General features: G+C 39.6%; 1 protein-coding gene across 8 annotated transcripts in view; it reads left to right on the top strand.

Annotated features, from left to right (window-relative positions):
- The window catches only part of MAP2 (microtubule associated protein 2), a 468,156-nt gene that overhangs the window by 407,425 nt on the left and 48,216 nt on the right, over positions 1–12,515 (top strand). For 7 of the 8 annotated variants that reach the window (XM_068245203.1, XM_068245205.1, XM_068245199.1 and 4 more), the window contains one exon: positions 1,726–1,803. In XM_068245203.1, coding sequence (XP_068101304.1) covers positions 1,726–1,803 — 78 coding nt within the window. Of the gene's footprint in view, positions 1–1,725; positions 1,804–6,304; positions 6,539–12,515 lie in introns of all 8 variants that reach the window. The other variant, XM_068245206.1, reaches the window with a different exon arrangement.

The following is a 12,515-nucleotide window of genomic DNA, read 5'->3' as shown; positions in this document are numbered from 1 at the left end:
CGTCAGCCGGCCGGTCAGCTGACGCGCCTCCTCCCCGCATAAAGGTCCTGTCTATGCGCGCGCGCACGCGACAAAGCAAACCTATGTGCAACAGACAGTCACGTCCTCGCCGTGCTAGACGCCTGAGGCACGGATACAACGCTAGACAGGAAGCTGGAGGCAGCCACGGAGGTAGCGCTATTCACCACGGCTGCCTCTCCAACATTTGTTACACCTGGGAGATGTTTAGGGGACAGGACCTGATGTGTTCCACTGTAGCAAGCACTAGGCTCTGTCATGTACACTGCCTGTCCCTCCAAAAGTCAACCACCTGCATTTAACAAAGCAAATACACTAGGTTTGCTGCAGTTGGTCAGGTCAGATTGAACAGTTGGTCAGATTCAGCAGTTATGTACTCAAAGTATGAGGACATCTGACTACCTAAATATACTGCATGACCAGGTTATTCCATCAGTGAATATCTTCTTCCCTTATGGTATGGGCATATTACAAGAGTGAGTGATAGAGTGTAGTGTTGGTGTTTCGAAATCGGCATAAGGAGTATATTAATATATTTTTTTTAAAGATTATGGGCTTGTAAATAGTGATGGACGCAAATTGAAAAATTGCACCTTTACTTCCAAATAAAATATCGGCGCCATACATTGTGATAGGGACATAATTTAAATGGTGTAATAAGCAGGACAAATTTGCAAATAAAGTACATGGGTTTTAATTATGGCATGTGTGAATTTTAAACTATAATGGCCAAAAGCTGAGAAATAATGATTTTTTTCCATTTCTTTCTTATTCTTCCTGTTAAAATGCATTCACAGTAAAGTGGCTCTTAGCAAAATGTATCACCCACAGAAAGCCTAATTGGTGGCGGAAAAAACAAGATATAGATCCATTCATTGCGATGAGTAGTGATAAAGTTATTGGCAAATGAATGGGAGGTGAAAGTTGCTCAGATGCAAAAAAAATGTCAACCCTGTGGGCTTAAAGAGAACCCGAGGTGTGTTTAAAGAATGTTATCTGCATACAGAGGCGGGATCTGCCTATACAGCCCAGCCTCTGTTGCTATCCCAAACCCCACTAAGGTCCCCCTGCACTCTGCAATCCCTCATAAATCACAGCCCTGCTGTGAGGCTGTATTTACATCTGTAGTGTCAGTCTCAGCTACTCCCCCGCCTCCTGCATAGCTCCGGTCCCTGCCCCTGTCCCTTCCCTCCAATCAGCAGGGAGGGAAGGGATGCAGGCGGGGACTGGAGTTCTGCAGGAGGCGGGGAGAGCAGCAGACTGACACTATAGAGATAAACACAGCCAGCTCTGACAAGCTGTTTGTCAGCAGCGTGGCTGTGATTTATGAGGGATTGCAGAGTGCAGGGGGACCTTAGGGGGGTTTGGGATAGCAACAGAGGCTGGGCTGTATAGGCAGATCCAGCCTCTGTATGCAGATAACATTCTTCAAACCCACCTCGGGTTCTCTTTAAGTGGTTAATGTAGTATTATATAGATGAATATACAGTAGGTCTCCTTTAAATAAAAATGCAAACTATACGCTTCATTTGCATTGTGTTCAGTGCATTGCTGATACTTCGAACACTGATCCCAGATGAAGTGTCCCTGTTCTATATTTTGCCTTTTTATGCTGAGCTTGTGCTTATATTTATGCATAGTATCCTTCATGGAATCATGCATTTCATTAACTGCCTTTCTTTCTTTCTTTTTTTCTTTACATCTTAGCTGTAGAAGATACAACCAACCTGCCTCCTTCTCCTCCTCCTTCTCCAGCTTCAGAACAGATGGGAACGGTAGAAGAAGGTAAGGCCTTCTTATGTAATTTGTCCCTTGGAAATTTGTATGTTTCATGTACAGTGCAGAATGCTCATGTGTGATTCCAAGGTGTCATAAACAACCTGCTTCTCATGAATAAATATAATCTGGTGGTCGGTGAGCTCAGGGAAATTCATCACCACCACAAGTAGCTTTTACACAGTTACCTGTTCCATATCCATTTCACATACTGCATTTACCCTCTTTCTTTGCACGTCACTATTCCCAAACTGGAACAAAATCCAAGTCTCGTTACATTATGTTTTTAGAGCAAATACTTAGGTCCCTATTTACAAAGTGGTGATAAATATAATTTCACGTTCAGGGCAGCAGATGATTTTGCCCTGTTTATAATAAGTGGTGAAAACCTGAATTGATGGGCTGTGTGCAGTAAAATCAAAGGTAATTCAAATGCATCAGAATTGCCTTTTCTTTTTTTTAAAAAAAAATTAAAAGCCCTTTGGTTGGACCTATTATGAATGATGGAGGAGGAATTAGGAGGAATGAGAGGTGAAGAAGAGGCTGATATATGGAATGTATGATTGATAGTAAGCAGAGAATGAATGTATATGTAGGATGGGTGGATGGAAGAGATGATAGGGGTAGGAGTGATTTTATGGGAGGGGAGAATGTGAGTTGGGGGATAGGGGAGGTATTGGCTATAAGAACGGATTTTTTGCTCTTTGTGCAAAATTATACTCTTGCTTGCTGCTTGGCTTATTATATTATTAAATAAAGGAAAGAAAAAGAGAAGAAATATAGTTGAGGTGCGAACTATGATGCAAATTAAAGAGCTAGACACTGGTTGTGTCCCAATGAAGCCCGTGATTAGATCTTGCAAGGGCAAGGCCAAGCTGAGTTCGCAAGAAGAAAAAAAAAAAAAAAAAAAAAAGAATTGCCTTTTCTTCAGAAAACTGTGCAAGGAAGTAATTATAGGATGAAAGCACTGCACAATGCTTTCTTCTGCTGGCTTGCAATGATATTAACGTGTATATAGGTTGCCAAAATCAATGCAGAAGCCACACAAAAAAACAAAACAAACAAAACACTATTGTAAAGCTGTTTTATAAAGAAGTCAATGTTAGGCTTCCACTTTTTTATTTCAACACACATCGTTGTTGATTTTTGTATTATTATTATTATTATTATTATTACAACATGTTCTTAATTTGTTTATTTATTTTTTTTTAAGTAAATCTCAAAGTTCATTTAGCTGTTACATAAGATTTTTTTTTAAAGTGTAGCTCCACTTTCATGTAGACAAATTTACATGTTGAATGGCAGCTTCTTACTACTCACAGTGGTCAATCTAGACAAAGAGGAAAATAAGAACATGATTAACACATAATGGCATCTATGGCCGTAACAGATAATGTTGGCGCTGAGCTGTTTTGGGCACCGCCATAGGCCATATTGAGAATTGTGTCTAAAGCGGTGCTCCGTAACTAATTTGGGTGTCGGCAATTGCCAGAGCTCAAATTAAAAAATTCGGCTTCCGGCAATAGCCGGTGCCCAAACATTGTGACAGCTTGGTGGGGAAACAGCATTAACGCCACCCTGGAGTTTGCCTTCAGCAGGGTAAGCCATCTTTCGGCTTCATCCTGCTCCGAAATTTGTCAGTAGCGCTTTTGAATGTATGCATCTATGGCCTCTTTTAGATACACATCATGCTTTCCCAAACACATGCAACAGACTATAGAAAACCTAAGGAAAATTTGCCCTAAGATGCAACACTTTTCTTTCTGCTTTGAGCAGCTAAATGTGTAGATGGGAGTTTGAGGACATTCTGTTCACTGAACGTAGCACCTGGACCATGGTTGCAAGCAGGTGAAATTTGAACCTCCTTGTCAATTTTAGAAAAGCACCACTGACTGCAAATTGAAATGAATTTTTTTTCGTAACAATTTTTTATGAAATGTTAGGGTTAAGAATGATGTTACATCAATTATTTAAATAAATAAGGTGAATATATACTTTCAAGAATTTAAAAGATTTGAGAGACAGATGCAATTGAAAATAATAGATTTTCTACCATTACTGCCACCTGACAGCCTCATTCTGTACCATTCAGGTATCAGCTATGGTTCCTATCTACTACAAGGAGCAGAAACTTTAGGTTAACAGATAGATCGAAGCCCTAGTTTACCCTCACTGATTTTGCATTGTTAATAAAGGTAAATCCAAGACTAATGGATTATGCCATTCTTACAATTGTCAAAAATGTGGTCCGGGGCCCATTGAGCTAGTGAACAGCTTTTACTCCTCCGCACAGATTACCTGACCTCATATCCCCTCTATTGCTTATAGACTCGTTGTGTCCAGCTCTGCAACTCAGCAGTTTCACTTCTATGCCCAGTTCCCACCTGCTTAGTGTTTAATAAAGTATAACACGTTCAACGCTATCCTCAGAGTATGTTTTTAAACATTATGTGCCCCTTCTCCCATTTTCCTGCCCTATTGCTTCAAGAATGTATTTCTTACTGCTTTGCTTTTTTATGTAATCTTTTTTCATTAAAACACTAGAAACATATGGAAAGTGTAAAAGCTTTATTGAAACAACCAGCAGAAATGCTCGAGACAGGTATTGATGATGAGACCCTGTAGAACTATAGCTACTTTGCTGGCCACAATCAGTTATTTCTCAGCAGCATAGGGAAGGGATAGGCAGGGTCAGACAATTTGGTCACAGTGGAAGGATATTGGGCGCCCAATCCTAAATCCTCTCTAAATACTTTGTGTGGGTGGTGATGGTATAGGGAGGAATTTGTATCTGCTCCCAAGTGTGTCAACCTAAAAGCAATAAAACTCAAAAGGACTTCCCTTCTTTCCACACTAAAATAGAAACACTGACAGGTAAATTATTTTATCTGCCAGCATTGTAAGATTAGAACTAGAGTATTTAAAGCGGAGCTTCAGCCCATTTATGGTGTCAGTAGAGTTGGAAAGTGTTAGAAGTCGCCAGTTACTGGTAATTCTCACTCCATATCCCTGTGAAGGAGGCCATACACGATTCAATTTCTCAGGGTTTTTTTCGATCAGAAAAATCTGATCTTTTTTTTTTCATTGAATAATCTGCAATATATCACACACCTATGATCATTTTTTTCCAACACATCCAGAAAGATTTTTATTGAAAAATTGACAATTTTTTCTCGTTCGAAAAACATTCTTTTCAGTTTTGTATACAATCGATCATTTTTATATACAAACGGTAATGGTTGTATCGTGTATTGCCACCTATATGGAAATATCCTCCCATTTCCTATTGCAGTGACATCTAGCACACTGCTTTCATATAAATTGTATTTTCCCCATTTGGAGTTCATTCTTTATAGGGAATATTTTGTGGAGAATGAACTGTAATGGGTTTCCAGATTTGTATAATGTGCCTCTTTAAGAATATCATCGATCTGTTTAAGCACCGCTCAAGTTGTGTTCTTTGTAGGCCACACTATTCCAAAGCTCTTCACAGTTCATCTAAAAGTGTGTTTTCCTCCCAAAATAGACACAGTTAGGAACTTAAAGTGGTCTAACACCCAGCATTTCAACTTTGCTTTAAAAGATTGCTTACAGCTTAGAAACTATTATGTCAGATTTTTTTTTTTAGCAGAAATTCACTGAATGGATTAAACATGACATTTTAGTTTTGCATTTAGCTAGAAATCCGCTTCCGTGCCGAGGTTTAGATACAAATGTATCTATTTACAATGTAAATAAACAACACCTGAGAGAGCACAGAGGGCTTCCCAGACAGGCTTTTCAGAGGTCTATTTGCATTCCAAACAAAGATACATTTGTATCTAAACCTCAGCACGGCTGCGGATTTCTAGCTAAATGCAAAACTAAAATGTCATGTTTAACCCATTCAGTGAATTTCTGCTTAAAAAAAATCTGGCATAATAGTTTCTAAGCTGTAAGCAATCTTTTAAAGCAAAGTTGTACTGCTGGGTGTTAGACCGCTTTAAGTGCCAAAGTTAGACCCATGTCACACAGGCAACTTAGTAGCAGTGTTTTGTTTTGTTTTTCTTTATTTTCCATGTGTGCTATTACATTCTAAGTTTAATTTAACATAGTCATCCAGTTATTAAGTCACAAGGGATGTCACTGCAGCTATTTTTATCACCATCGGATTAATTTTATCAGCATTTTGTGCTGATGCCGGTAAGAGATTCTGCCTATTAGTTTCTTTTAATAGGTGCACAATCCTTACCTGGCAACACTTTGTTGTTATGTAACATAGCAGCTGGCTAATGGCTGCTTCAGGTACTCTATAGCTAGGAGTTATTAATGAGGTAGATTTGTAGCTGCTAGAGATCTTTACTATATGTTGTTGCCCGTGTGATATGGACCTTACATGGTTCTGCAGAAAAACCTTGTTAATGTGGAGATTGTCTTTTCTTCCCAAACATTTACTAAAATATTCTTGCATATCTCTTCTGTGAACATCTTGTCTGTTCTCTTCATGTCATCTTGTTTCTCAACACCAAAGAAGAGAGAGTTAAGGGTCCTGTGACTGAGAAAGAAGATGAGACAGCTCAGGGGGGAGAGAGCGGGCCATCTGAGTCCCCTGTCTCGGGGCTTGACCAGATCCAATCAGACACAGGATCTGATGACGCACAACACCAGGAAGAAAGTGTTGAATGCGAAATAACAGATGACAAAATCATTACAAAAAGTGAAGCAGAGTCTTCTGCTGTTATATTGCCTTCCTTACCAGAGGAAGGTGTGTCCTGTGTATGCTCTGCATGTAACTGCTCCCCAATGCCGACTTAAACGCTTGTCTGAGGCTGTTCCATCTCCACGTGTTGCCATGATTACTGGCTATGCTGTTATGCTAAGCTGACCGCAGTTTGTTGTTTGGCGCATACTACATGGGATGTAGCGTTTCCTACCTCAATAGCTGACTGCAAGTTACTTTGCCATGATACAATTATGCTTTGCTGCTAAGCTATTGCTTCGTGTTAGTCTCTCTTCTGCCTTGTTAGATGTTTGCCAGTCACATTGCTGATAACTGTATACTTCTCTGTTTTAATTTTTTTATTCATTTAAATACTTATATTGGTTCTTTTTTTTTCACATAGAAGCTTGGTTTTTCAACATGATTTTATATCTCATTTGTTTAAGTTCAGTTTTGTTATTTTTTATGTTGTCTTCTTTATTTTTTTATTTTTTTTAACAGTTGCTGTTTTTTTTCTTCTTTATAGCATGTCCTTTTCCATTCATTGCAGTTTGCAGCTGTTGTTATAAAGCTATGCTATGAGTTAGTCTTCTTTTTCTTGCCTAGATAACTGTTTAGCTTTGTTGTTTCCTTTCTTCTGTATGTGGTCTTGTGTACAACCCTACAGATCATTATATTTTAGCAGAGCCATGATAACAGACTTACATATCTATTAAGGTGGACTGATTCTGTGCACTGCAATGTTACACTGACGTATGAAAGAAGCAGCAGAAGTGGGGGCTACGTAAAACAGAGACATCCTTAAATTTAGATCATTTTTATGCTTACGTCAACGTCAATAAGTAGTTGACCTATGTGAACTCTATGTGAAGAGTTTAGCAGGAGTGGGAACACTTTCTTGCTTCAAGTGATCAAGTACAAATTAAGGGCAGGGAACATACTCAAAAAGTAGCTGTTACAACCTATTTTAAAAAATGTTTAAACTGAACTTGTCATTATCAGCATTTTTAAACTGACTATGGTAGCTCTATATTCTGTATCCTTCCTTGTGCCCCCAGGAAGCTTTCATAAATCTCAGGTCTACACTGAATAGAAGTTTTGATGCCCAACTTGGATGTCTGTACATTCTCTCTGTTATGGATAATCAGTAAGACTCTTGTCTTAATGATGGACGTGTTCTGGCTGGTGTGTAGATGATAGGCATGAATGTGGCAGAGCTCCACATTTGAAGTTATGGCTTCTGTTTAATGTAGGCCTGAGACTAATGAAGACACCATGGGAACACATTAAAAAAAAGATTTAAAGTGCTGATGAGTATGCTTAGAATGTCTTAAAATGAGGTCTGACCAGTATGAAATACACTTGCATTACTGATTTGTATAGATTTTTACATCTTATCCCAATAGATATAGTATAACCAGTCACTCTGTGTCTGCCCTGACTGTAAACTCGATACAGTGTAGACTCATCCCTGTTTGTCTACAATTTTCTTTACCATATTCCACAGTGTGTCTGCACTGCTTATCTCTGCATAGCTCTTAAGGCGCGTACACACGCCATACTGTAGCGAACGACGGGTCCGTCAGACCCTCCTGCTGGGCGGACTTCTGCCGACAGGGTGTACACACTGTCGGCAGACTGATAAGACAGATACGCGGATCTGTCAGAAACAGTCTTATCAGTCACGTGCTACTATCGGCAGAACATCTGCCCAGCGGGAGGGTCTTCGCTACAGTATGGCGTATGTACGCGCCTTTATGAGTGCAGTAATGTGGATTGATGATAAATTATCCTTTAGCATAAACAAAGAAGGGCCACCTCCCGCCTTAATACTCTGCACTCGGTGTGCAATGTGTGTTAAAATTAAGATAAGGTATGCACAGAGATAATGTGCAATGCAGATACACAAATTATAATAACACAGACGAATAGGAAGATGTTAGATGAGCCTTTCTCAACCTTTTTTACCCTGGAGGAACCCTGCAAATAATTTTTGGATACAGAGGAACCCCTGCATTTATTTTGCAGGAGACATGGTCTTTAAAAGTAGGTGTGGCTGTTTATTTCACTACACTGCCACACATTATACTGTCTCCTTATGCTAGTGCTTTTTATTACGGTAATGTTATGTTAGTGCTTTTTATTAATGTGCTTATTATTTGACCTCCAATTTAGTGCTTCTTTTTTACCATACCCCCTATTATAATGTGATCTATCATACTTCCCCCACGGTGGAGGAAAATGCCAGGGAACCCCTGCAGAGTACTCAAGGAACCCTGGTTGATAAAAGCCTGTGTTAGACACATCCAGACAGAAACAGCACACTCTGCAGCTAGTGTGCTCTGAGTATAGGCACAGGGTAACAGCTTCTACTAAACTTGATGAGGATAAAATCAATAATGCAAGTATATCCAGGCCCATTTTAAGAAATATTAAATAAGCTTAAGTACATAGAGTACAATAATACTCTAAAACTATCAAAGCTGGTTGTGTGTTAAGATGTTAAGAGTCAGTTTACAAACCCTGAGAAACCTGACAGATTTGCTTTAAAACCTTATATAAAAATGTAATGATTACCCTTCACTTGCCCATACACATACAGTCTGTTCACTTGATCCGCCAGTCAGCTACATTATTTAGTTCAATATCCACTGAAGACGCACAGCGCTCAATCCAATTCACTTTTACTCCTAGGAAATACCGGTAATCTTTGATCCTATGTTTAAAATAACGTTACGCTCAGCAATTAGAAAAGTACCAAAAATTTGGTGGAAAAGTACTATCAAAATGATTGTATTTTCTTACTTGCTAGTGGCTTGGAAGGAATTTTATTTACAATGTACAAAATATCACCTAGTAGAAAACTTAGGACAAAAAGTGAAATGGATTGGCCTTACACGGCTCAAGTGACTAATAAAAATGAGTGAGTCTTCTGTTGATACTTCAATGATTCATTGTTGAACTGTCATTCAGATTTTATCAACAGAAGGCCAGATCAGACTATTTTTGATTATTGATTGATGTGATCACTACTGCATGGTCACCTTGAAAGATATGTATAGTTTATCAATGTAAGACAATCACAGATATGGAGTGTTTATACTGATTTTACATTTTCAGAATTTATAACAGAATCATTTTTTATTGGTTTTGTTGGCGTGTTCCCATCATTAGAGGAAATTAGGCAATTACAAATAGATAAGAAACAACCAGTGCCTACATGCCACTTCAAAATGGTTATCAGGGACATTTTGTTTGCAGTGGCAAGACTTTTCCAGATAAGCACACTGCATTGTTCAGTCCAAGCAGTGGTATAATTCAGAAAATAGCATACTCCACAACACTGTTATTATACAACTGAGCCTGTTTATAACCTTATAATTCATGACCATTTTATACAGCTAATTCATTAATGAAAAATGACTCTAATACAGTAGAATTTTGGGTTAGAATAGGACCCCTGCACAGTAAACTACCTAATAAATGCTTTTTTTATATACAGTCTGTCCTGTTTCAATGTATTTTCCTAATGCACTGTAACCTGATTAATAAAAAAGGGATAAACAGTGTAAAGATTTATCCAAAATATGTCATGTTCACAGACTTTATACTGGATTATTAGAAAAAAGTGGAAGTGGACATTAATTTGTTTTGCCCATAGTCAATATATTTAGTACTTGTATCATTGATACACCAGTTTTACATTTATGGATCCTCTGCTACAAATCCACACATTTATTAAGAAATGATATATGCTATGAACTGTGATTGTACTGTCTTATTAAAGCGGAATATAACCCTGCATTTCAACTTTGCTCTAAAACATTATTTACAGCATATTATATGCAACCAGCATTTTTTTTTTACTAGACCAGTATTGGAAGGGTTACACACAGAGCTTTAAAGTTCCGTGCAGAGAAATTCTGCTGCAGCCGAAGTTAGATAATGATACATTTAAGTAAACACAATATAACAAATGAGGAATGTGACTCACTCTCTGACTGTCCAGCAGCTTCTGCACAGTCAGAGAGTGAGTCACATTCCTAACTTGTTATATTGTATTTACTTAAATGTATCATTATCTAACTTCGGCTGCGGCAGCATTTCTCTGCACGAAACTTTAAAGCTCTGTGTGTAACCCTTCCAATGCTGGTTTAGTAAAAAAAAATGCTGGTTGCATATAATATGCTGTAAATAATGTTTTTGTAACGATTGATGTCAGCACACAGAGAGAATCTGATTATTGGTGATCTGCAGTATCACTAACGATACAGATATATACCCGATTATTGATGATCTGCAGAATCACCAATAATACAAGTATGACTAACCTCTGGACACCTGATAAAGTGTAAGTGTTTTGGTGCAACAGTAGGCTGTCTCCCGTGGGGCGGGAGACGCCGATAACAATGAGCATGGACCACCTGAGGAGCAGGTGGCCCTTGGCTGTGTGTGAACTATCTCCTAGGAAAGGGGATAGAGATAACCTGCGAGCCAGTGATTCCCTGCAATACTGGGAATCAGAGTATACTGCAACCAAAGGACTCCTAAGGGATAGAGCCCCTGACTGGACTGCAGAGAGGCCTTTCTGAGGAACAGGAGGTATCTGCAGCTACCTGACACTTGGAGGGGTAGTGTCACAGGTAGTACAGACAGACTGAACACTCAATGTATGAGTGACAGCCTGGAGGGTCGGCCAGGCCAGGTCGGCAACACACGAGCAGATAAGGTACAGAGACAGAAGGCTGATTCGATAACCAGGTACAGGCAGGGTTTGGCAACAGGTAGACAGATATGCATAGGTACCAAATCAGAAAGCAGGAGAGAGGTCGAGAGAGCAATAGGTCATAACAGATAAAGCAGAGGCCTAGTCTAGAGTGTGAGGTCTGTGGTCTCAACACCCAGTAACTAGTCTAAAGTATAACACAGCAATGACACAGTATTCCTAAGCTTGGGTGTGAGGTCCTTGGTCACAACACCCTGGAACTGGTATAAAGTACAACACAGCAATGACACAGTAATAACACAAGCGTAATCTGGCTAAGTGTGAATTCCCAGGTCCACCTGGTTCTAACACACTGTGGGATCTGACTATGGTCTGAGTGCTCGCACGTATGTATTCGCAACGGCAGACAACCTGAGACAGACCAGCGAGATCTATATATAGTGCAGCGCTCCTCAGCGCCACCCAGCTCTATACAGCCAATGACAGTCTGCGCTGGGATCAGCTGACCAACCTGATCAGCTGATCCCTCTCCTCCTGGCATAAAGGTCCTGCCTCCCCGAGCGCGCGTAGCTCTCCATCTGTGTGCACTAGAAGGCTCAGACAAACCAGACACATGCTGCTGTGCGGAAACCGCCGGTCTGAACACGGAGACAGCCGCCCCGCCGCCACACCGTGCGGCGGCATCTCCGCAATCCTTTACAGTTTTAGGGCAAAGTTGAAATGCAGGGTTATATTCTGCTTTAAATAGAAAGCCTCTGGTGGTCATAACAGGAACTGCATTTTTCTACACTGGCTTTTGGACAGCTTTTTGTAAAAACACCATAGTAATGCATTAGTCTCTGTGCACATTAAGATGACAATAACAGATAGGAGTAAACAGCATCTGCCAGTATCATCAGCACTGAGCGCCTCTGTGACAGAGGCGCCCAGTGTTGATGATACTGGCAGAGTGGCAGATGCTGTTTACTCCTATCTGTTATTGCCTGATGAAGCGGGTTTGTATCCCGCGAAACGCGTTGCACTTTATTTGGAGTATCCAATAAAATTGTTTTGACTGAAAATCCACAGTCGTGTGTTCTGTTTGGAGGAGGTGAGTCCACCACTGCCTCCTCTATTACCAAGATGGGTTTTTAAGTTCTTTTAGTGTTTTTTTATCCTGTTGGCACCTCTGTTATCCTATTATCTAAGATGACAATAAGTAGCATTGCTTAATATTACTTATCATGATTTCAAAACAATTAATTTAAGATCTTTATAAATATAACTTACCATATTCTGCTGCTTAAAAGTACCGAC

Source organism: Hyperolius riggenbachi, chromosome 7 (genome assembly GCF_040937935.1).
Source record: "Hyperolius riggenbachi isolate aHypRig1 chromosome 7, aHypRig1.pri, whole genome shotgun sequence".
Classification (NCBI taxonomy): domain Eukaryota; kingdom Metazoa; phylum Chordata; class Amphibia; order Anura; family Hyperoliidae; genus Hyperolius; species Hyperolius riggenbachi.
Note: the sequence above shows the minus strand (reverse complement) of the source record. Positions and strands in the feature narration are given on the sequence as shown.